Raw genomic sequence first — 23204 nt, forward strand, 5'->3', positions numbered from 1 at the left:
ATGTATACATTTATACTTGCATTAAAAAATTGACAGGTAGCAGCGAAGAAATAACCAAGAAAGAGATGCAATTATTTGCAAAATATTTGTTATAAGGTCTTATTTGATTTTGTAGTAATTTGGTTTAATTTAAAAGAATTTAGTTTTATATTTTTGTTTTTATTCAAAAGTAAAATTCGATGCTTGCTTCTCCCTTATTTAACAGACAAATTAGATAAACAGGTAGATGTAAGCAATACGATAAACAAAGCCACAGCTGCTCTGTGCAATATTTCCTATTATTGATAGGAAATATTGCTGCACCTGCTGCAGATCGAGCTTCCTCTGAATCTCGTGGAAGTCGCAGGAGTCGTAGGCGATGGGTTTAGAAAGCTCCGCCTCGATGTGGGCGAGCCAAGAGCGCAGGCTGTTCATGTTCTTATCCAGCTGCTGCACGGCGACCAACGTTTCCTTCAGCTTCTTCACTCTGTTGACATTAGTTTCCAGTATAATTACAAACTAAATATTCCAGCAGAGAATGAAGGTAAAAACACTTCCATCTGTAAATGCTAATGTCTCTTTACCGAGCTCCAATGAGATCCAAGAGATGCTGCCAGCGGTCGCTGACTTTGTTGAGTTTTTGTTCAATTTCAGTTGCTTTAGTCTGATGACTGGCCTTGGCCAGGCGCTCTCCAAGCCGATGCAAATGCTTCTTATTCTCCTCTGCAACTGTGATCTCCTCCTGGTAATCCTGCAAGATAATTCAAAACAATCAGGCAATTAAAAAAATAAAAATTAACACTTTAAACACGGGTTTTACGACTGGGACAGTTCTGGTGTATGACTTGAAAATAATTTTTAAAAAAACATCCACAAAGGCTTGCAACAATTAAGACATGCATAAAAGTAAAAATGCTGAGAAATGTAATAAAATAACTAGATATGAGGAAAAGCTTCATATTTACAAGACTGCTGTAGTTCCATAATGAAGTATTAAAAAACCAATCTGATCTAAACATTTTTAACAAATGGCACTCAGAGTGAAAACGTCTGCACTCATCGGTTGACACATCTCCATACCTTGTGGAGCTTCTCGATCATCTCCTCAATGCTGATGTCTCCATTTTGGGCCACCTTATTCTCCATGTTGGTCAGCCACTCACACAGCTCCTTGTACTTCTCGGTGAAAACGGTCCACTCATTCAGCTTCTCGCTCACCTGCTGCCTGCGCAGGGAAAGCTGCAGAAGCACAGCACCGCATGTGAAGTCGACCTACACAACTTAGCCTAGTCCATAAAAGCAACAAACCAATGCATGTCGTGCTAAGACATGCAAACAAAACACGAAAAGCCAAAAAAGGAAGCAGTGTTACAGAAATCGTTGAAACATGACTGCCATTTGCGTTTCACAACGCGTTTGTGCTTCTGAGCTTCCTGTGAGAGCAATTTTATCTACGAAGCACAGGAAGCAACTCAAAGCAGAAAATCTTGAGGTTTCAGCAATGCTCTAACATTGCAATGGCGCAGCCAGAGACAGAAACATTAACAAAGATCTGTAAAAAGAAACTGTCATCGGTTTGAAACCCTTGTTCAAAAATAAATAAAAAAATTATAAACTAAACAAATAACCACCATATAAATACTATAGTCTATTCCCTATTTTTAAACCTATATTATGAATGGTAACATGATGTAATGGTGACTGTGGATCAACATTCATCTTAGTTACCTGTACATTTATTTTTATCTTTTATTAAAGTTTTGACATTAGCAACACCTTGTGGTTTTCTGAGGGACTACATACTCATCAATAAGTCACGTCATCCTAGTAATATGTACTGCATTAGCGACCAACACAAAGTACTGCAAAATTATAACAAAATTCTATCTACAGTAAAATTACACATGGTTTTCAAACTCAAATAAAAATCTGAAAAGTGCGTCAGAGTCAGTTCTCTGTAAAACCACCTTTCACTATAATTACATCTGCAGATATTTCAGGGTCTCTACCAACTCTGAACGAGATTTAAATTCTTTACCCGTTCTTTGTGAAATACCTCAAGCTCAGTCAGACTGAACGGAGTTTCTTTCTTACAGGATTGCAGTTTAATTAGCTCCATCTTCTTATCAGCTCTGACCAACTTTACTCAACTCATATTTTATTCAGACACTTAAGATTTGAAGCAGATCAAAATGCAGAACAGGTCAGTAAAAGAAGGTATCAAATTATACATAGAACAACACAGATAGTAATACAGTACAAGGGGGCATGTGTGAATTAAACTAACCCCAAATTAAAAACCAAAGAGATTTTATCTGTTGTTACTGAGATAAAAAAAAAGAAATACAAATTTTTACCATGTTAACTTAAGGTAAAAACAAACACCCATGGAATACTAATAATAATTATAATAAAAGAAAACAATAGGAGGGCCCAAAATGGATCCTTGAGGGACACCAGAACTGAGTGGAGACCTTGCTGAGGAGAATTCAGATAACTGAACTGAGAGGCTCTGACCAGACAGTTAGGATTTATACCAAGAAATATCTTATATGTGTCTCCTATGTCCCCTACATGGCCTGAGGCAAACTGCAAACAGAGGTGCTCGTGCCTTTTAAAAAAAATTTTTTAAACAATAACTCTCTTCTTCTGGTCACTTTTCTATAAAGGGGAGATGTGTAGAGACCAGGATATATTATTCTATCTACAGATTCTCCCAACAACATTATGGATCTCTCCACGTCCTCTAAAGTCACCAAACAGGCAGATTCTCTGATAATTTTTTCCTTTTCAATAATGGATTTAATACCACTCAATTAGATGTTCAAAGCTTGGCTGAAATCAAATTCATTCGCCTAGCATACCAGACTTTTTCTTAAAAACAGAATACAAAACAAAAAAGCATATAGTTTTCTTCTGTAACAAGCATGCACTAGCTTATAAGTTGGTATATAAGAGCCTATCGGCTAGAATAATAAAACCCATTGATGTTTGTGGTTATAACAAAAATATCTGAAAAAGGCAAAGGGTTCTGAATACTTTTGTTAAAATCATGTAAAATGTAAGTTAAGGGTTAGTCTACGTTAAAAAAAGACAGCTGTTCAGGTCATCAGCTAGAAAGATGCAGATATAAAATGACTCAAACATAGAGAAGACTGTACCTGGTGGCAGATTTCATCCCACTGTCGATGCAGAAGTTCAATTCGCTCCTGCAGAACAGAAAGATCCTCTGCGCTGATGTAACAAGATACAGACTCTCTCAGCAGAGTGAGATGAGCCAAATCTCCAGTCCAGCCTTCAAATGTGTTCTCCAAATCCTGTTAATAAGGGGACAGGATTTACTATCAGAGAATCCATTCGTAATCAGCCAGTTTCTACAATTTAGTTTTACTGAAAGACTAAAAACAGCCCTGTGGATACCTTGCAGCGCATCTGCTCAGCTTGGAGATCTTCGTGGTGATCAGGAAGAGGTTGAGACAGCTGCCGCTTGAAGGCTCTGAGTTTTTCAAGTGATCCTCCAATCCCCCTCTCGCACCTTTCCCAGTCCTGCACATGAACACAGATACACAGGCAAACTGTAGGAATAAAGGCACTAAAAGTCATGACGAATGACCTTTTGGGCTTTATTTATTTGTTTGTTTTATTTTCAGATGGTGACATTTACATTTCTGATGGTAAATTCAACGAGTACAGAATTGTATATATGAGGTAAGTTAAAAACAAACCAAAAACAACAAAAAACTGTTCATTCCACCGCATATAACACTTTACTTATGACTCTACCTGGGACTTACTTGTAAAAGAAGAAATGAAGCACATAAAAACAAATAAAACTCCAGAGAGATGAAGTGTAGCATTACATGGAACTGTTGATCAATTTTACAATAAATTGAATCAGTAAATCTTGATTAAAAAAAAAGCAAACCAGAATCAAGTGGTATCCTTTCTGACATATACCGTTTAATATATTTTCCCCATTTATTCCAGGGCTGGAAAAATAATTTACCTTTAAACTGTGAATGTTATTTTTTTCCATCTTGTAAATACCTGCTACTATCTTTGCCATTTCTTGGACTTTTTTTTTGTCGCATAAAATCAAAACTAAATGCAGACTACATAGCATTTGGAAAAATGTGAAATTTATACACAAGCACCAACGATGCAAAACCATGAATTTGTTCCATCTGTTCATTAAACTGTATGTATTCTGTTTGTTTTACCTTCAGAAGCGAGCTCAGCTCTTTCTTCTGTTCCTCTAGGCACGTGCTGGCTTGTTTCCACCTGTCCTGGATATCAGTCAGCTCCGTCTGCAGGGTCACCTCGGCTCGACCATCTGCAGACAGGAGCAGCTGTCTGCCAGCCTCTATCGTCAAGATGTAGCTGCCCTGCTGACGCTGCAGCACCTTTTCCTTCAGCTGAAGAAGAAAGAGTGAATCTCATGAGGCGACAGAACCCCCAGCATCCTGCCCTACCAACAATTTCACATATTTTGTTCAGTATTAAATGCAAAGCTTTAAAAAAATGAACCACATTTTTTGGAGTTTTTGGTGTTACAACCATAAATGTTTTTCATTAAGATTTTGCATGTTTTGGATCAACACCAAGTAGAGAATAATTGTGGAGTGGAAGAATTTTTTTTTCCACAAATATAACTTTAGAAATAGTGGCATTTCTTTAGATACTGTGATATTACAAAAAAAAAATCTAGCTTGACTTGAGAAGTCATGCAATAATTACTTATTAGAGTCCATGGTGTAATTTAAAAATATGTTCTATGAAGGTTTTAGAGGTTTGCGGTGAACAAACACCATCATGACAACCAAAAAAAAAAAGTACAGATGCGTAATAACCAACATCTCAAAAATATTAATTATTATTATTATTATTATTATTATTATTATTATTTGGTACCTGGACAGCATCAAGCATGGAGCGAGCTTGTTGTAGAGGGATCGTGTTTCCTGACTGAAGCACCTCTGCAGGGTGGGAGACCTCCAGAAGCCATTTGCGCAGCTTCTCCACCATTTCTCTGTAGCGCTGCCACTGACGAATGAGACCGTCAATGATGCCCCGCCTCTGCTGAGCGCGGCGCACCACGCCTTGCCACTGGTTACTCAGGAGAGTCAGCTTCATGTTGAACTCGTCTCTGCCAGCAGAATCCATTAAAATGAATTTCTGACTCGCAATAAAGTTTGGATTTAATAGTTCAGACATGACAAATAAATCACTGTGAATAAAAAACATCGTAGGATCTTTCACCTGTCGTCTACTTGACCTTGCTCCAACATCCTCTGTCCATCGCTGATGATCGAGTGGAGGATCTGCTGGCGGCTGAACATTTCAGCTTGGAATAACTGGAATAAAAATGTGATTACCACCATGAAAGAAACAACAATCTTTAGTGTCAGGATGCTTCATGTGGGATGAACTCAAACCTCATGGGCTTTTTGCTGCTCTATTAAGCTCTGGTAGTTTCCAGAAATCTCCACAGCCAAGTTATCTTCTGTTTGTAGCAGGAAGTCCATCCATGTTTCACATTTTTCAAGGAAGGTCTGCTGCTGCAGCAGGAATGACTGAAGCTTGCTGCAAGAAAGCAAAAATAATTTTAAATATGGTGTGCCACAACAACAATCCCAAATCTAATCCTTTTTGAAATCTCTTTCAATAACCATGCCCTTTATTCTCTGGATTATTAATAACAGTTTTGGGGATGCACATGTCACACCTGAATCTCTCTGTGGTCTGGGCTGAAGCCGTCGACCAGCTTCTGTTGAGGTTCTGCATGCGCTTGATCTCCAAATCGTTGAGAGGGAGCCGATACCCAAGCTCATTCAGATGCTCCAATTCAGGCGTCATGCTGCTAAATTTCAGCATGAGCTTCTGCAAAGAAGCAGGAAGAAAGGCATGGGTTCTTCACGTTTTGTTCACAGGCAGTTTTATCCAACCGACCCATGAAAAGAAAGCTATCAGAAACCTTGAGCTCCTCCATGCGGTCCTGGATGATGGTCAGGTCAGTGCAGCCGTTGGGATCTTGAGCTCTCAAAGCGTCCTCAGCTTCAACCAACGAGCAGCCCAAAGACTCCAGCTGGTTATTAAAAGTTTCATAATCCTGAACTCCAGTCTGACAGAGAAGACACGCAAAGATGTGACGTTCATGAGCATTTACACAATTAATATTTATGCAGAAATCTGTCATGAATATTTTTTTTTCTTTTTTACCTGCAAGGCGGTGAGCTGTCTGTTTAGGGCCTGCTCCACGCCCGCCAGGCGCTGGCTGAGGGAGAGGTGGTCCGACTGGACAGCAGATGCTGCTGAGGTGTCCACCTGCTGCTTCAGCTGCTCTCCCAGCTCTTGGAGAATCTGAAGGGAGGCTTGCACTGGAACCTGTGATCGCAGCAACTCCTGATGAACAGGACCACACAAATAAAATTAAAAAAATAAGAAACACCAATATTTTATTGGAGTTTTACGCAATAGAGCAACAATATTGAGTGATTAATTGGAAAAATTAATCACTCAATAATAATAATAATAAAAACACAAGAGTAGGGCTGGAAGATGTGGCTTAAAAATAAAATCTCTGGTTTTTTAATACCAAATTTGATTTATGATTTTAATCATTTTCTTTCTTTTCTCACCTGTTTTCCTAAAGAAATACAAATAAAAGAAAATATCTTAAAAGACTGGCTTTTATTTCAATAATTCTTTATGTGAGTTGACCTGAATTCAAAGTCTAAATAAATTGAAGCTGTAAACAAGATGGCTGTTCTTGGGTAGGTTAACACCACACAAACACAAGAAAAGCATTTGTGGTAAAAAAAAAAAAAAAAAATCAAGATTTTCCAGAAAGTAAATCTTCAAAGACAGAAAATTGATTAATCGAAAAAAACTGATAGCAGTACTGAGTCATACACTTCACAAATCTAGTTTTAGAGGCACAAATAAAGTTATTCTTGGAAGAAAGACACAACACATTCATGTCAGGGACACAGCAAACATGAACTTGAACTTTTTTGACCTATAGAACAAAATGTGCGCCAGAAAACTAACACTGCACATTGTAAAGTTCGGAAACCTTTTCTTCAACGCCCACAGTAAAACTAGTCTGAAGGGTCATGACCAGCAGGCTTTTTGTACAACAAAAGCCATCTGGAGCTAAAACCCATCATCACCCTGGTCCAACTCACGCTGCATTCTCGGATCCAGTTGGAAACTTCCTCATCAGCGATGTCCTTTCTGCAGGTGCTCTTCAGGAGCTGGTCTGCTTTCTCCTCTTGGAGTTGAATGCTGCTGCAGCTTTGCTCGTGGAGTTCTTTGTAGCGCTGCCACAGCTGAAGCAGGGCTTTGCTGCTCTTAAGACGCTCTGCTATCTCCTCCAGTAGGCCGGCCCATCTGAGTGTGTAGAATGAAAGAATAACATTAAACGTACTCAAAGACAATTTCATTATATACGAGCTTTGCAGAAAAGAAAAAGAATAAAACAAGTATTTATTTTTTTAAAAATCACCTTGCATTGACATCCTTGAGGGAATTGTTGAGGGAATCAGACACTGAAGGATGACACTCCCTCAGAAGTTGGTGGGTCACAGCTCCAAACTTTCTCAGACTGCTTTCCTGTTTCTCCAGTTCTTCTTGCAGATCCTTCACAGCAAAATACACAAATGTATGCTGAATGCTAAACACATCCTAATGCTAAACTATGTGATCAAAAATCCTAAATTTATGTTAACGGACCTGCAAACTTTGCACTTGCAGCTGAACAGCTTCCAAAGAACCGGTGAGGAGGCGGAAACGGGACACAGAGTATCGTCCTTCCATCAGATAGCCATTGATTTCCTCTGAAGCCCGCTTGTACAGACTCCACTGATCCAGCACTGAAGTCAGGCTAATCTTCAGTTGTCCTATCTGTTAAAGATGAAATGTGAAAACACAGAGAGACATTTTGTGCACTGAAAGGTCAGCCCCGAAGAGAAATCAGCAACAAACAGGATATAGAACTTGCAGGAATGAAACCCAACAACTCAGATAAATATGTAGGCTGAAGTAAAAATCTAAGTACCAAGTGGTCCAGATTGGCCCAGGTGTGATTGACGCTTTGGAGGGTCTCCATGACGATAGCACAAGCCTCATCTGTCTTGTTCTGGACAAGAGCACAGCCCTGCTCCTCTACTCTCTCCAGTTCTTTCTCTTTTTCTTTCAACAGCTCTTCCATTTCCTGAAAAAAATTCAAAGATTTCCCATCAAAAAACTAAACCTACATACTGGAAAGATGGTAAAGATGTGATCTGGAGTAACATGTCAGACATACCTGACAGTCTTTGAGGGCATTTTGCACTGACGTCAAGTCTTCTATTCTGTGTTTCCTCTTTAGCCGTTCTTCTTGAGACGTCATCCAGGACTTGAGGATCTGAACACTGGACTCGTACTCCAGCCACATCTTTAAAAGGCTCTCCAGGAACTGGATCTTAATTTATTAAAATGTAAAATAAAATATTTAGACTTTATGGTACACAGTTAAACAACACAAATAAGATATGCTGTAATAATCTCATTAAATTATGGGCTCACCCTCTCGTTGATGCAGCCTTGTAGGATCTGCCAGCGTCGGTTCATGGCTCCCAGACGCTCAGCGAAGTCGGTTTTGTCGCTGCGCTTGCTCTCCGCGTCCTGACCGCTGATCTGTAGAACTGACTGGTTGACAAAGTCCACAGTCAGCTGCTTACAGCTTAAATCCACTCTGAATCCCTAAAACGGTGGAAAATGGGGGAATCAACCAAAGGATTCAATCACAGATTTTTAACATGACAAATTATGAGCCAAATTTTAAAAAACTTGAATGTATATTTGTTAAAAAAGGCAGAGAAAAGTCATTTTGATTACAGCTTTTATATCATACATTACATCTCTTAAAGTCAAATTAAATTAATGCTGGGATTCAATAACACTATTTAAAATAGTAAGTTGTGCTAATATAAAAAAGTACCACCTTATATTTTTGCAAGTAGTCTTGAATCACATTTGATCCAACAGCGCTCTTGAGGTTTTCTTCATCCTCCTCAATCACACTCTCCATCAGTGAAATCCAGTTACAAAGTTCAGAAATGGCATGGCGGGAGGCCAACTTCTCCATTTGGATCTAAAAAAAAAAAAGCGGATGAATGTATAACAACAGTTTTAAAATGGAGGAAGGAAATGCATGTGTCGCAGGTTTTGGGTCAACAGTCACATCAAAAGTGTGTTTCCGAGTGAAGGAGTGGGACGAGGTGATCCTATTTGCCCTGAAGCAGCTAAGTCTGTTCAGCGTGGCTGCATGTGACTTTACCTGATGCAGTTTCTCTTGAACCACAGGGATGCGAGTGAGAAGCTCTGCCCACTGGCTGTCGATGCGAGCCAAGTCGGAGCGCAGAGCCACCGTGTCCACTTTCTTTAGCCGCAGCAGCTGGTTTCCCTCTGAGACGACTGAGCTCTTCAGACTCGACTTCCCTTCCACCTCTTTGGAAAACTCCTGGAGCGAGAAAGTCATGAGTTGAGTGTTTTTCAGTGAAGACATTAAGAGATACAGTATGTGAACATGTTAATTACATATTTTCTTCGAATTTAAAACAATATACTTGAGAGATATACCTATCTCTGAATGGAGAGATGGAGATAAAATATGAGTGAATATATTACCTGTTGTAAGTAAGAAGTGGAGTCCCCTAGTACTGATGGCTACATAAACATAATAGATGAAATATATGTCATGGAAAAGTTGTCTTTCTCCTTGAGGATGCAAACGAACATTTGGACTAAATGGACCAAATACTTAACCAAATACTTAAAATCCCATGAGTCAAATTTCCTTTAAGAATGCTGTTCAAGACTCAAAGTTTTGTCTTGTGATTGATGCTACGCTTCCTTTGACTGTCGTGTGTTTGATTTCCTACACTGAAAATCTATTTAAAAAAAGAAAAAGATCTTGATGTTGTGTTGGACTGGACCTCTGCATCAGGTAAAGTCTATTATTAAAACTCTTCAATTTGTATCAGGGACAAAAGGTTCTGATTAGGAAGTCCCTAAAATATTCAGACACACTGTTTGAGAAAAACCAAAAAAAAAGAAAAAAGAAAAGGAATACTGTGTGCGTGGGTGTGTGTATGTGTGTGTGGCCTCACAAGAAAAGCAGCCAGATGGTCCCTGACGGTCTCCAGCTCCTGTGGGACCAACATGGCCTGCGTATACCAGAACTCCAGACGCTCCAGAGCAGATTGTAGCCACTCACTAATCTCCAGGCACTCCTTTTGATACCTATAGAAGCACCATTAAAAATGATACATATAGATGTACAAATATATACAAGTTTTGTAAGTTAGTTAAAAGTAGTTGAGGTATTTCTGACCTGGTCCAGTGTTTTAGGATTGCCTCCAGGCGTTCGAGCTCCTTGTTGACTTTGGCTGTATTGCTCAGCCAGTGTTCCCCTAGCAACGCCAGCTGATTCTCCAGTGCGGGACAGCAGACCGACTGTAACAGACGCCTACCATCGTCCAGCACCTGGTGGAGCTTGTGCTGGTGCTCTGTCAGTCTCCCCTTTAAATCCTGTAAAGTGTGGAGCACACAAAAACCAAATTTATCTTTTTGTTTTTGCTGGACTGGAACCTGAAAAGAGCTAAGCAAAAACAAATTGACACGATGATTCCAAAGTATCTTATGACTTTTGCTTTGCAAGCCTTTGAGAAGTGTGCTAGAAAATACTTCTGCAAGAAATGACTTCTATAGGGGTAATTTCTATGAGAAACTACTACAGTAACATCTGATCAATCAGAACATTGCAAAAACACAAAATCTTACCAAGTGTTTTTGGTCTAGTTTCTAGTGCAAAATAACTTACAAGTAACTTTTGAGGATGAAAAAGTACTAGTTCCAACAGCAGATAATTTCCCTTATAATAGGACATTTCTCCCATGGTATCAGTGGAATAATCTGCCAGTGGAACTTGTACGTTTTCATTCATATTAAGGGATTATTGACTTAAAACAAGCTCCTATATCTTGCTGAAAATTTACTTTTGTCTTAATTAAAGTGTGCTAAGATATTTGCATTAGAAACTAGACAAACAATACTTGGTAAGATTTAGTTTTTTTGCAGTGCTCTGGCTAAACTATTAAATATGAACACATCTCGCCCTAAAGCTATATTGCTATCATGTCGCACCTGATACAAAGAGATTCTGTCCATTAATCTCTCTTCAGTTTCTTCCACCAGGCCAACAGAGGGAATACTTCCTTCGACTGTCTCCAGCTGCCGGTTAAGATTCTGGTAGTCCTGAACTAAACGGCACCAAGTCTGAGAGGGCGAAAAAAAAGTGGACAATTCAATCATGACGACAATAACAAATAGCAGAATGTGAACAGTAATATTGCTTTGTTCATGTATATATTGGTTTAAAGTTTGTACAGAGCATACTACATTTTCCTCACCTCCAGGATACTTTCCAGTTCAACTCCTTTGCTGTGTGCTTCTTTCAGGACACTCCGAGCCTCAGCAAGCGTTTCCTCCAGGTTTTGGTTTTCTTTGGGAAGCATAAGGCAACTGATCTTTCTAAAATATGTCTCTGTTAGAATCATGTGGGACTCCAGACCCTGGAAAAACTCCTAGGAAAAATGACAATGAATGCAATTATTGGGTTGATTATAAACATTCACAAAGCCCACTATTCTAAGTAGCAATGCTTTAGTATTCACACATTTTGCCATGTTACAACGTAAAACTATACTATATTCTACTTTGATATATTTTACTATGAGAAAGAAAATACTTTAGTTACTGCATTCAGAAAAGTTTAAAACACAGAAACAGAATTTTCTCCCCAATCCATCCACTTAAGTTCAACATAAACTCAATGTACATAATGTATTTCATTCTTATTGTCAAATTCTTGTTACAAACTTCAAGGGTTACAAACTGAAATTACCTTGTGTTTATCAAGATGATTTTGAACCTCTTCCACAGAGCTCGCCACAATTCTCTGGTCAGCCGCCATCTTGTCTTTAGCTGTGTCAACCAGGTCAGTCAAAACCTGCAGCGCACGCTCATATTGCTCCTTCAGAGCGATGTTTTGGTTCAGCCCGCTGCGTCTCGACCCCACCATCATCAATAGCTCCTCGTACGAATCCTACACGCAGAAAACAAGTGATGGTTTTATTTGCCAAAGAGAATAATTACATTTTGTGATATGAAGCAGCTTTATCTAAAAATTATTATTGATTACCTGGAGTTTAAGCAATTTGTTTGCTGAAATCTGATCAGCCTGCAGTGCTGCTCCTCTGGTTTTCAGCTCTATGATTCTCTGCTCAAAGTCCTTTAAGGTTTCCTCTGCACTCGCAATGACCTGATAGAAGTGAATGGCATTTATGAATGATTAAAAACTAAAAATATCATTGATCTTGGACTCTGCTTCTCACTCACATTGAGAGTAAGTCTGGTTAAGATCGTACTTTCATTACCTCCATTTGTTTTGAAGCTGGTCTATCCATTGCTCCAGCGAGGGCTTGAAGGATCTGGCATTTAGTCTCAATTAAAGCAGTTTGGAGAAGCTGCAGTTCAGTCTGTTTCAGACAAAAGATGACAAATAATCTGACTGTAAGATGTGCAATGACAATGCTACAAATCAGTACAATAAAATGTAAAAATGGTGAAAAAATAAAGAGACAAAGTAAAGGGTAAACCTGGTAGGCGGTGAGGTTGTGTGCTCTGGTCCTCATGTGGTCAAGCCGCTGACCCAGAGCTCCACCAAGAGTTCCTAATCTCTCCTTGAGGCAGTCCAGGTTGTCCTCCAGCAACTTGCGGTCTTCATGTTTCAACCCTGAAGACCCGGCTAGCAGAGCCTGGCTGAGCTTCACCTCTTCTGTCACGTGTTTCACATCTTTTTCCAGGATCTGTAGAGAAGATGGAAAAAGAAATAGCTGGGTTTATTCAAATAACATTCAGCTTTAAAATTGCCTGAGAAATGTAGCGCATATAAATACATAAGATCTGACCTCTCAGGCACATTTAACTTCTCTTTTCAATCAGTCTTTGTGGTGATTTGAAATCTGGTCAAGTCTAAATTCTTATCCTGAACATGATGTTTCAAAACCTTCGAGACGTGAGTGTTTTTTACACCTTTCTATGCTGTTGTGATCATAAGTGGAGGATGTCTGTCATTACATGTCAACATGTTCTGTAAAGTGAAGGATCTTACTTTTCTCACATAGGTTCTCAGAAAATGTTTGAGCTCTAACCAGTGAGTTATGTGTTGAATATGAAATTTCAAACTTTTTAAATTACATGTGAAAAACCTTGAGTGAGTGAGTGAGGCTGTTTCCAGTAGCGGCCCCAAGAGGGATCTAGGGGGGCCATGACCCCCTTATGTTCAATTAATAAAAAAGGGATACAGAGGCATCTTCTTCAATCAAGATAAACGCAAAGCCAGATAAATAAATAAATGTTTTAAAAAATGTAAATAGAAAAAATATATAAACACTTCTTTTGTTTTTCTTGTTCTGGCCTCAAATGGCCACCATCTTGAACATTTTTCTGGGGGTGCCACTGGCCGTTTCAAACCTGAAGATAATTTTTAAGTCATCAGAGGCAGTTTGTTTTGCGTTCCTTGCCTTCTTCTGCTGTTTAAACAAGTGATGGAAAAAAAAGTAGAAACCCCCCCTGGTTCACTGAACCAGGAAGATCTGATCAACCTGCCATATTTGGCTGCATTGGTCCTTTTCTACATTGGTCTAACGTTAAATTCGTGCAGGGAGCAGCCAGTTCGCCACTTGCCCTGTTAGTAAATTGATTTGAAAGCAAAGTGAGGATTTCTGATATTTTTGAACAGTTTAAAATACCTTATCAATACTACAAAATTAAGATGATCTTTTTAGAGCCATACAACCACATGTTGCAAATAAAAAGTAACTTATAAAGGCAAAAATTGGTAACTGATCTAAAATGACTAAAGTAAAATCTGTCACTTTTATACCTCTTGATTCTGTAACTGGGTCTCTGCATTTTCAGCCATGAGCACAGAGCCGGAGAAGACGTTGTTCTCCACTCCATCCAGCCAGGAAGACGTGGTTGACACGGCTGTGAAGAGCTGTTGCTCCATCTGAACCACCTGGGTTTCACCTCTACCTCCAGCCTACGTACAAAAATGCATAACGAACAATATTATTTCATCAATATTTACCAACAACTAGGCTTGTCGCGATAAACGATATATCAATTAATCGTACGATAAATTAAAACTATCGACGTCATTTTAATTATCGGCATTATCGTCTCTTCCGGCCTTTTTCTCTTTCTATTAATGACACTGAATGAAAAAAAGGCTCAACTCCGGTGCTCTACACTGACCCCCCCTTCCTCATTTCCTCAGTGTAAAGCCCAGCGCACACGACAGGATCTTAGAGCTGTCAGCCGATTGTCGGCCGTTTTCAAAACTTAGCCGACAGAAATCCTAGGTATAACGGTTAGATCATGTGGTGTCCAACAAAGGGCACAAAATAATGGCTACAAGTTCAGTTAACTAATTTTAAAACCAGGCATTAATCAATGCTTTACTACAATCTACCTGCAATGCATGTGGCTAGTGTCAGCGTAAAGTCCTGACTGAATGAAAATCATTGTAACCTGTTTACGTCACGTTAACGAAGAACAGCTGAAAAGTTACCGGGTTTATCAACTGGTAGCAATTTCGCTCCAACTCCTCCTCTCGTCTTTCTTTATTCTTTGCATGTTGAATAAACATTAATGTTGTTTCCACGTATCATCTCCAATGTCCGCTGGACTTCGGGTTGCGCCGTGTCAGCTGTTTGGGATTCCCTCAGTAATTTCCCCTCAGAAAGCACTGAGGGAATCTGCGCTTTCTGATTGGTTGCCTGTCACATTCAACAGGCTGCGTTAAAGCTCCCAGTGGGGAAAACCCCTGATTTAGATCGGAGGACGATCTACCGTAACACACCACACAATCTTAGAAAGATCAACGTTTTAAGATTGTTGTAAAGGGAAAAATGGGAGCAAAAAATCGTGTAGTGTGAACTATTGCATCAGGTAGTGGATGTGCCCATCTTCTCTATTTAAATCTAATTATTACTGAAGGGCAACATAATATACAGACTTCATAATCTGTACTCTTTTGGTTGAATGCAGTATTTATTTCCACTTGTACTTTATGTTGTTTAGTTTTTTTTTTCCAAGTAAGTCTTTTGTTAATGGAGACTGAGAATCCATTTTACTTCGTTTTTGGTTGTTTTGTTTATTTTGTTTATCAGCTCCAGTGTTAAGTTTTCTTTTGAAAATAAAGTGTATCTATCTTTGGCAAGAAATCGCATGGATTATTATGTCATTTCCATTAAATCAGTGTAAAAAGGTCTTCAAACAATATTATCGTTTATCGCAATAATTTTTGAGACAATTAATCGCTCAGCAAAATTTGCTATCGTGACAGGCCTAACAACAACATACAGTAGGATGAATAAAATAGTGTCAGGAAGGTGATAACCTGAGTGGTCATTCCTTCAACTGTCTGTCTGAAGCTGTCATAAAGAGTTTTCAGAGAGGAGTTATCAGGCTCAGTGTCTCCCTTAAACAGCGGCCCAGCTGATGTCACGCGTGTAGCTCTAGAAAACACCTGAAGAAGAAAAGAACAGACAGAACAGTAAAAAATAACACACATGATATCTTTCTGTCACATCCATATGTGGAGAAAAAAATATGCGGTACCGGCTGCTTTTGGTCCTGCTCCAAAGTTTTTTGTAGAAGCTGCAGTTTAGTTTTGAGCTCCAGTCTGAGGCTTTCCCATCTCTGCCTCATCTGGTCTTGTCTGCTCTCAGACAAAGCTGCAGGCGAGAACGGTTCTGTTGTGCTGCGGAAACAAAACACATTTGTGATTAGTGCTCAGTTTATTAAAGCTCAATCAGATCTGAGTTGCATCGGCAACGTACCTGGCACTGCTGGGCGACGCTTGCTGGATGAGAATTTCCTCTCCTCTGCTCGCCACTGACTGCAGCAGCTTCTTCTGCTCCGCAAGCTGCTCCTCCAGTTCCTTCAAAAAACACACACACACTGGTTACATCCTGATGGAGCAAAACATACTTCAGTCAACAAGACACGACTCAGGATTTATCCCGATCATTTGCCATAGTTCTGGTACAACACAGTGTTCATGCCTCTCTTTAATTTATTTACAATTTGCAACCTTGCAATTTGTAAATATTTTGAATTTATTTTTTTTTTGCAAAAACTAAATCCAAAATTTCTCATCTAAAACACATCTATAAATGCGTTTGTCAGCGGGTGAACGTGGCCGGTGTGACTGGAAAAGCACCGTACAAATTCACTCCATTCAAACCACTGTCACCTTCTGTCTCTGCAGACTGTCTTCATGCTGTTGTGTCCGTGTGGTCCGGGCTTGGACCAGCCAGTCCTGCACACTGGGACTCGACGAGAGACTGGAGTCTGATTCACTGTCTTCAGGCTCTTGCAGAGAACCCTACAGAGGCAGCAGTTTTTAGGATTGTAAATCAGGCTAACATCCAACACTATCAAAACACAAAAACACCTAAAACCAGGGGTTTCCAAACTTTTCCATTACACATGCCCCCCAAACAACATTAGCTTCTGACCAGGGACTCAATGTCAGGAATTCAACATCTGACATCGCTCAGAGCACAAAGCATAGAATTAGACTGAATAGATCTCCCCATATGGATTGGGCCCATTCTCACTGATGCCCGATCTACGATTCTTTTCAATATTGGGACTGAAACAATTATTATTATTACTCAGTGCGTCTCTAGTTAAGGGCCTTGCGATGTCCTTCGTTCTGTTGCACACGGTGAAAGAAAGTGCTCACCTGGATGCTCAGCTGTTTGTCTTGTAGCATTCTCTGCAGCTCCTGTAAGCCGCCCTTTAACGTGCGCAACCTCGCAGCCAACTGCTCGGCCTCTGCCCTGGTGTCTGCCCGGCCTTCCCGCAGCAGGTTCTCGCTGCGCACCGACAGCTCGGTGAGGGCCAGCACTTTTTCTTCGATCTCCAGCAGCATGCTCTGCAGAAGCAGCAGCAGAGAGGCCAGCTCATACATGATGTCTCCACTTTTTTTGATCTCCTCAACTCTACGCAGCAGAGCCTCTGGGCAAGTCAGCTTTCCCCGGCCGTAGGGCAGAGGACGCTCTCATCCTCGGCCCACCTTTCCGCCCTGGTCCCCTGTGCAACATATTAGCACTAATCCTTCACGCGCCGCGCTCTGCGGCACACATCCACTCAGACAAATTCGATAACAGTTCTCTTGCGGTAAAAATCATTCTAAAGCCCCAGTGTTCATCAATGCCCATTGGTAAAATAAGTTCTAATGTATGAGCAGACATAAGTATTGGCTCTCCTTTGAAGTGTTGCAGCAGGTTCTCCCTCCGTCCCAGCCTCCTGTCTGCTCCTCACTGTTCTTCCATTCTACCCCACTTGGATATTCAAGCAGCTTTGTCGCTAGCACAAATAGCAGGCTGTATTAACGGCAAAGACTCCTCCCCACGGCTTTACCACGCCTCTGTTCCACAGAGACCTGACCGTAATCTTCTTAAGGCTCATGCTGCAGTCATTTAGCAAATCAGGTGTCTGAATGTCACTCTAACTTCACTAGCACTGTTGTTTACTCTCCGTGAAGCAACATGTAGCATGCAGAATAATATTGGAAAGGTGAATGTTAATGTGTCTTGCACATGCAATTTTACTCCTTTAAGTATGTGCTAAATCAACAGTTACTGACATGGCACGAGGAGATACAATTTTTAAAATTCTGTTAAAATCTAATTCTAAAGTATACTTTGAATGAACCTTCTTAAATTTATAGTTTGCAGAACCACGTTTGGCTGCAAAAATAGCCGCATGTTTTGAGGGAAAGAGATGTTCGGTGCAGAAGAGATTGCTCTTTATTTAGCTGCATCCATCTACCTCCAGCTTTCCTTTTACTGCAGAAGAAAAGCCTCCCCGCATCATAATGCTGCCATCATCTTGTTTGTTAGTGAAGACTGGATTTTTATGTGATTTTGCCTCACAAAGATCAATTTTTGTTTCATCTGACCAGAACAAGGCCTATTATAAGTTAAAATGTCTTGTTCCACCGGTAGATTATTTCACCTATAGTTAGTACTTTTTCATCAAGATTAAGGAATCACTTACTTAAAAAAAAGGTCATATGTCTTTCTTAAAAGATACTCATAATTTAGTTTTGTCTTTTTTACAGAATACTAAAATATTTGCACTACAAAATAAACCAAAAATACTTGGCAAGATTTTGAGTTTTTGCAGTGTGCTCAGTTTGTTAGGATCAATTCTGCTTATAGCTAGAAGCCCTTTCTAGTTGAAAATTCATTTAATTGTTACTAATGTGCATTTTTAAGACAATTCTCAAGTGCCTACCTGGCATTCTGTAAGCTGGTGGTTTTCATCGGCCTCCTCTGCAGGTCTAGTGTCGAGGACGCACATTACAGCGCCGCGCGTTCTAGTCAGCCACTGATCCAGTTCGTCTACGTCAGTGTGATAGGACTGCAAAGCTTCTTCCTGACGCTGACCCTCCAGACGGTCTGTGGCCCGTTCCTGCAACAAGACAGATCAAATTGAATTTGCTAAAAAAGTGATTCAAATCTGTTGCAAATATTGTGTGTTCAGCTTTTATGTCTGCTTAAGAATTCAAGTTGGGTTTTTTGTATATTTTTGACTTCTAAATTGTTCGTGTTAGTAATGGTAAACAAAATATTACAACTTCCCTCATGCACGTCTGCATGGAGACAAACGTACCTCCAGTAGTTGTTGTTTCCCTGAAGCTTTCATATGGATGGTGGCCATCCTCTCAGCCAGCACAGCGAGTGAAGACTGCATGGCAAGCTGGTCGGCCAAATCCGAGTCCACAGCATCGGCAGCAATGTCCTCTGTGAAGCCCGCCTGCAGCCTGTCGATTTCTCCCTGGACACTGTGAATCTCCTGGATGAGGTCCTGAACACAACAATAGAAAGACTAGGAAAAGATTTTCTTTAAGTCTGTTTTCTTGAAAACATCTCATCCAATTTACTTTATGGAATGGATATGCTGTATTGTTCCAAATATGCCATCAAACACCAAAAAGTGTCACAAAAATAAAAAGTAATGCTTGTTTTTTTAAAAAACAAAGTATATGAGAAGAGAGCTGCGTTTTTCACAGTATGAAAGAGTAATCTCTTAGGAACAACAAGGATACAAAGACTGAAATGACATTCAGGTGAGGAATCACTTCCCCACTGCCTCTGGGCAAGGCACATAACCACATGTCGTCTACCAATATGTCTATCAGTGTATTAATGTTTGTGCGTTTGTCAGTGCAAACAGGTGAATGCGTCTCAAATGCTTTGAGTGGTTAATACTACTAGAAAAATGTTGCATAAAATGAGTCAATTTACCATTTTAATAGCAGCAAGTGATGGCTAATGTATGCTGATGTCAGAATTCAAGGTAAAATAACAAATAAAAACGAGAGGAAAACAGGAGGATCTGAAATAAGGAGTGAAAACTGGGAGGTGTGAGTATTGACTGAAGGCAGGGATTGATGGAGGACAGGTTTAAAAGGGGAGGCAAGTGAGGGAATGGCTTAAAATATTACAACACAAACACTTAAAATAATGTTAATGTAAAACAGAAATTCAATCTGAACCACATGAACAATAACATCAGTTAAAATGTGATTTTATGACTGTGATTCAGGGTTATTTCCACCAAATGCTCATTGCTTCACTGTAACCTTACAGGCTAAAAAGCTCCACAAAGATATTTGTAATGGAAGAAGTGCATTTACAACACTCACCTCATGGGCCTTCATGCTGCTGTCTGGGCTTTTGTCCGCCTCCAATGGCTCACTGAGCTTGGACTCCAGTGTTTCCATTTTAGAGGAGATTGACTGGAGTGAACCTTGGTAATGCTGCTGCTTTTCCAAAGCCTCGTACAAGGATCTCTGCTTCTCACTTATCTGTGTGTCAGTGAGTATTAACACACAGACGGTCAATTTGGGAAGTCATTAACATCAGTAGTAATAAAACTGTTAATAAACCAGACTTCCAAGAAGCTTACATTATGATTAACTATCTTGCTAAGATAAATTTTAATATGATGTAATCTAGTGGCTAGAAAAAAAAATTGCTGCACACCCCAACATATTAATTCAAAGTTGTCATATTCTAAAACGCTAGGATTTAATGAACCCATGTTGCTGATTAAATAAAATACCAAGCTAATCAGAAGTGTGACAATTTGTACTTTTCACATACCACATTCTTTAAAGTCTCCCACGAGCGCTGTAGGTCGTCTAAGTTCGCCACAGACTCAAATGTTGGGTCGTATAATTCCTGAACTGGAGCTCTGGTGAGGGTTCCCCGTCCAAGCTGCAGAAAACAACAAACAAACACATTACTACTCATGATAAACCTGCAAAGTGAAATCAATGTCAGTGGCCGAGTTCTGTTTTTGTTTTTTTTATTTACTGCATTTATTACACGAAAACAGTGAAAACAGTGCTCAACGGTTATACTACACACAGTTCACAGGAAAGAGAGTTGAGCATAAAGATATTTCAGTTATTTGGTGTTAGGAAACCTGGCAGAATTAAGAGCAGAGGAGGGTAGAAACCTTGGTGATAGGGCCTTCAGTGTGAGAGACAGGAGAAGGAGAACGGCACAAAGGAGAGGAGGAGACCTCGCTGTTGGTGCCCTCCTCCCCAGACTCCTCAGTAACAGGGGACAACAGAGTGTGACAACGGCCAGCCGTCATCTGACAGATCATGTGAGAAACAACAGAAGACGTGTGAGGTTTTTAGGAGAATCTTAATCAGGAAGTTTAGTTTTTTTATTATTAAAACAACAGAAGAACTTCATAGGCTGATGAATTGAGAGCCAAATGAAAAACGTAGAATCCGAAAGAATCAACATTGCATAACAAAACCTAATTTCTTCAGTTTGGAAATTGGATAATATTCTCTTACAACTACAGATTGTCCTGAAGATTTCCTGGACTTTTCTTCATCCAGGTCCTCCAGCTCCTCAGGCAGTCCTTCCACATCACTCACAGTCAGCAGCATGGTGGCATGCTTGGCCTTCACTGCCAGCATCTTGCATTTTGAGTTCAGTGAAGCTATTTGCTCTTGGTAGCCTTTGATCTGCTGAGCGAGTTCCTAAACAAACAAAAAAAAGTAAAAATTAAGAAAATGTGCAAGCATTTTCTTAATTTATTTACATTCAGGGTTTTTCAATTATTCCCCAGCATGTGGGTTATAGATAGAATGAAGAAGTTTCACCTCATGGTGCAGAATCTGGGCTTGCAGCTCCTGAATGTTACTGGTGGGGATCGGTCGGTCCTGAATGACCCGATGTGCTTCCTCTATCAGCCCCTGCAGATCTCTCACCTCCTGTTCATATTGCTCATACTGAACCACCGCCTCCTGGACAGCAACCATACAGAATTTGTATTTGTAATAACAGTTCTAGATAGAATGCTTATATATACACTGCTACATTAGCAGACTCATTTTCTCGTTTATGTGTGCTAAAACAAACTCATGCTGGCAGAACTGTACTGTAGCACCTGTAGTATGTTGCACTGCTGTATTGCCACGTGCTGCAGCTGACTAGCTTCTTGCTGCAGACGAAGAGCTGTGCGACAAATAGCCAGGTTGGGCATCACCTCCTCCGGGACCTGCAGGGCGCTCTGGCACAGCTGCACCGCCTGCACCTGCTGCTTGAAGCTCTCCATGTCGGCCAGTAGCCGCTGCAAACCCAGAAAAAGTTTTATGATGCCAGCAAAGAGAACATGGTGAATTAAAAAGCGACTGAAGAAGGCACCTGTCTCTGAGTGAGTTGCTCTTTGAGGCTCTGCCGGGCTAACTCCGGTGACGTCAGCGTGGCTTGAACCTGCTCCAGAGCAACATGCAGGGCCTTGACTTCAAACTCCAGAGCTTCCATAGTCTAAAATAACACATGTATAGATTAATCTAAAATGTGGAATTTTTCTACCAAACAAGAACCCCAAAACACCATTTTTACTGCACCTTGTGTCCGTCTTGGAGGCTTTGCAATCGAGTCTTGATGCTTTGCTGCAGCTCATCGGTGTGTCTGCTGAGTTCACACACCTCCTGGCTCATGGACTCAACCTGCAGCACCTCAGACAGAAGGTCTACTTTCTCTGCCATAAACTCCAGATCGCTGTGGAGCTCTCGAGACTCACGGAAAACAGCCTGAGCACAAGGGTGACAAAATTATTAGTCAGTCTTTCCTGCTTTATAAAAGTATGTGTCAAAGTGGCCGTAAACTCCTACAGGATATCTATCTAATAATGCAAAAACAAAACTCAGTCGATGAAACGTCAAAATTGCTCCGCTCACCTGATACATCCGTATTTGCTCCTGCAGGTGAACAGAGGAGTTCCAGATGATGTTTGCTCTCACCAGGCTCTTAGCTTTCTCTGACCACCTCACTATGAAGTCCAGCATCTCATTATACTCGTCTAAATAGCAGACAGCCTAAACAGTCAACAACAGATATTTTTAATAACCTTGTGTGTCTTAGTGCATATTGGCATAAGGATTTACAAAAGTATTCATGAGCCTTGACTCTTTCGTGTTGTGAGGTTACAACCACAAACTTACTGGGTTTTTAGGTGGTAGACCAACATAAAGTAGTCTGTATTTGTGAAGTGGAAGGAAAAATATTCAGTTTTCCACATTTTTAAATAAAAAAAAAAATCACTCTATTTTTTTTATTTAAAATGATTCGATCCGAAATAAAGACTGCTCTATATATCATACAACCTCAACACAATGCACTAATGTTTGTAGTAGTAACCTTTACAAGGCACAGTACAGCGGTTGGAGAGCACTGTCTTTTCTAAGTTAGAAGAACAATAAAAAACGCAAACCTTTTTGAGCCAATTGTTCCTACAGTCTGCTAATCGAGTTGTATGATGATGCATCTCTGACAGCTTGTTTATAGCATCACTGAGCTGCTTGGCCAGGAGCGGGTTTCTGCGGCCGAACTCTTGCACAGCAGTATCCAGTTCTGCCAATGTGCGGCCGCAGGAGTCCAAATCTTCAAAAAGACTCTGAGAACAAAATTCAATCCTTTGTTGTTAAGGGCAAGGCAAATCATATTTCAGAGTAATACATGTTAACTTGACCAACAAGCAGAGAAAGAGCGAACAAAACC

The 23204-nt window shown here is 40.2% G+C and overlaps 1 protein-coding gene across 14 annotated transcripts in view; it reads right to left on the bottom strand.

The window, feature by feature from the left end:
* Positions 1-23204, bottom strand: part of syne1 (spectrin repeat containing nuclear envelope protein 1) — a 104348-nt gene that overhangs the window by 14572 nt on the left and 66572 nt on the right. For 13 of the 14 annotated variants that reach the window (XM_023352564.1, XM_023352569.1, XM_023352556.1 and 10 more), the window contains 46 exons: positions 22918-23100; positions 22385-22522; positions 22052-22237; positions 21846-21968; positions 21589-21771; positions 21302-21445; positions 20990-21178; positions 20638-20778; positions 20280-20393; positions 19820-19981; positions 18784-18978; positions 18406-18582; positions 16847-17038; positions 16352-16483; positions 15936-16036; positions 15715-15856; positions 15494-15622; positions 13973-14131; positions 12684-12893; positions 12462-12563; positions 12227-12346; positions 11930-12130; positions 11436-11609; positions 11170-11301; positions 10358-10554; positions 10134-10266; positions 9302-9484; positions 8966-9115; positions 8548-8724; positions 8288-8443; positions 8039-8194; positions 7714-7884; positions 7487-7620; positions 7167-7371; positions 6199-6381; positions 5954-6100; positions 5705-5859; positions 5415-5562; positions 5239-5333; positions 4891-5125; positions 4200-4394; positions 3400-3525; positions 3141-3296; positions 1060-1218; positions 564-730; positions 304-466 (listed from right to left, as the gene is read on the bottom strand). In XM_023352564.1, coding sequence (XP_023208332.1) covers positions 304-466; positions 564-730; positions 1060-1218; positions 3141-3296; positions 3400-3525; positions 4200-4394; positions 4891-5125; positions 5239-5333; positions 5415-5562; positions 5705-5859; positions 5954-6100; positions 6199-6381; positions 7167-7371; positions 7487-7620; positions 7714-7884; positions 8039-8194; positions 8288-8443; positions 8548-8724; positions 8966-9115; positions 9302-9484; positions 10134-10266; positions 10358-10554; positions 11170-11301; positions 11436-11609; positions 11930-12130; positions 12227-12346; positions 12462-12563; positions 12684-12893; positions 13973-14131; positions 15494-15622; positions 15715-15856; positions 15936-16036; positions 16352-16483; positions 16847-17038; positions 18406-18582; positions 18784-18978; positions 19820-19981; positions 20280-20393; positions 20638-20778; positions 20990-21178; positions 21302-21445; positions 21589-21771; positions 21846-21968; positions 22052-22237; positions 22385-22522; positions 22918-23100 — 7320 coding nt within the window. The remainder of the gene's footprint in view (positions 1-303; positions 467-563; positions 731-1059; positions 1219-3140; positions 3297-3399; positions 3526-4199; positions 4395-4890; positions 5126-5238; positions 5334-5414; positions 5563-5704; positions 5860-5953; positions 6101-6198; positions 6382-7166; positions 7372-7486; positions 7621-7713; positions 7885-8038; positions 8195-8287; positions 8444-8547; positions 8725-8965; positions 9116-9301; positions 9485-10133; positions 10267-10357; positions 10555-11169; positions 11302-11435; positions 11610-11929; positions 12131-12226; positions 12347-12461; positions 12564-12683; positions 12894-13972; positions 14132-15493; positions 15623-15714; positions 15857-15935; positions 16037-16351; positions 16484-16846; positions 17039-18405; positions 18583-18783; positions 18979-19819; positions 19982-20279; positions 20394-20637; positions 20779-20989; positions 21179-21301; positions 21446-21588; positions 21772-21845; positions 21969-22051; positions 22238-22384; positions 22523-22917; positions 23101-23204) is intronic. The other variant, XM_023352565.1, reaches the window with a different exon arrangement.

Source organism: Xiphophorus maculatus, chromosome 19 (assembly GCF_002775205.1).
Source record: "Xiphophorus maculatus strain JP 163 A chromosome 19, X_maculatus-5.0-male, whole genome shotgun sequence".
In the NCBI taxonomy this organism is placed as follows: Eukaryota; Metazoa; Chordata; class Actinopteri; order Cyprinodontiformes; family Poeciliidae; genus Xiphophorus; species Xiphophorus maculatus.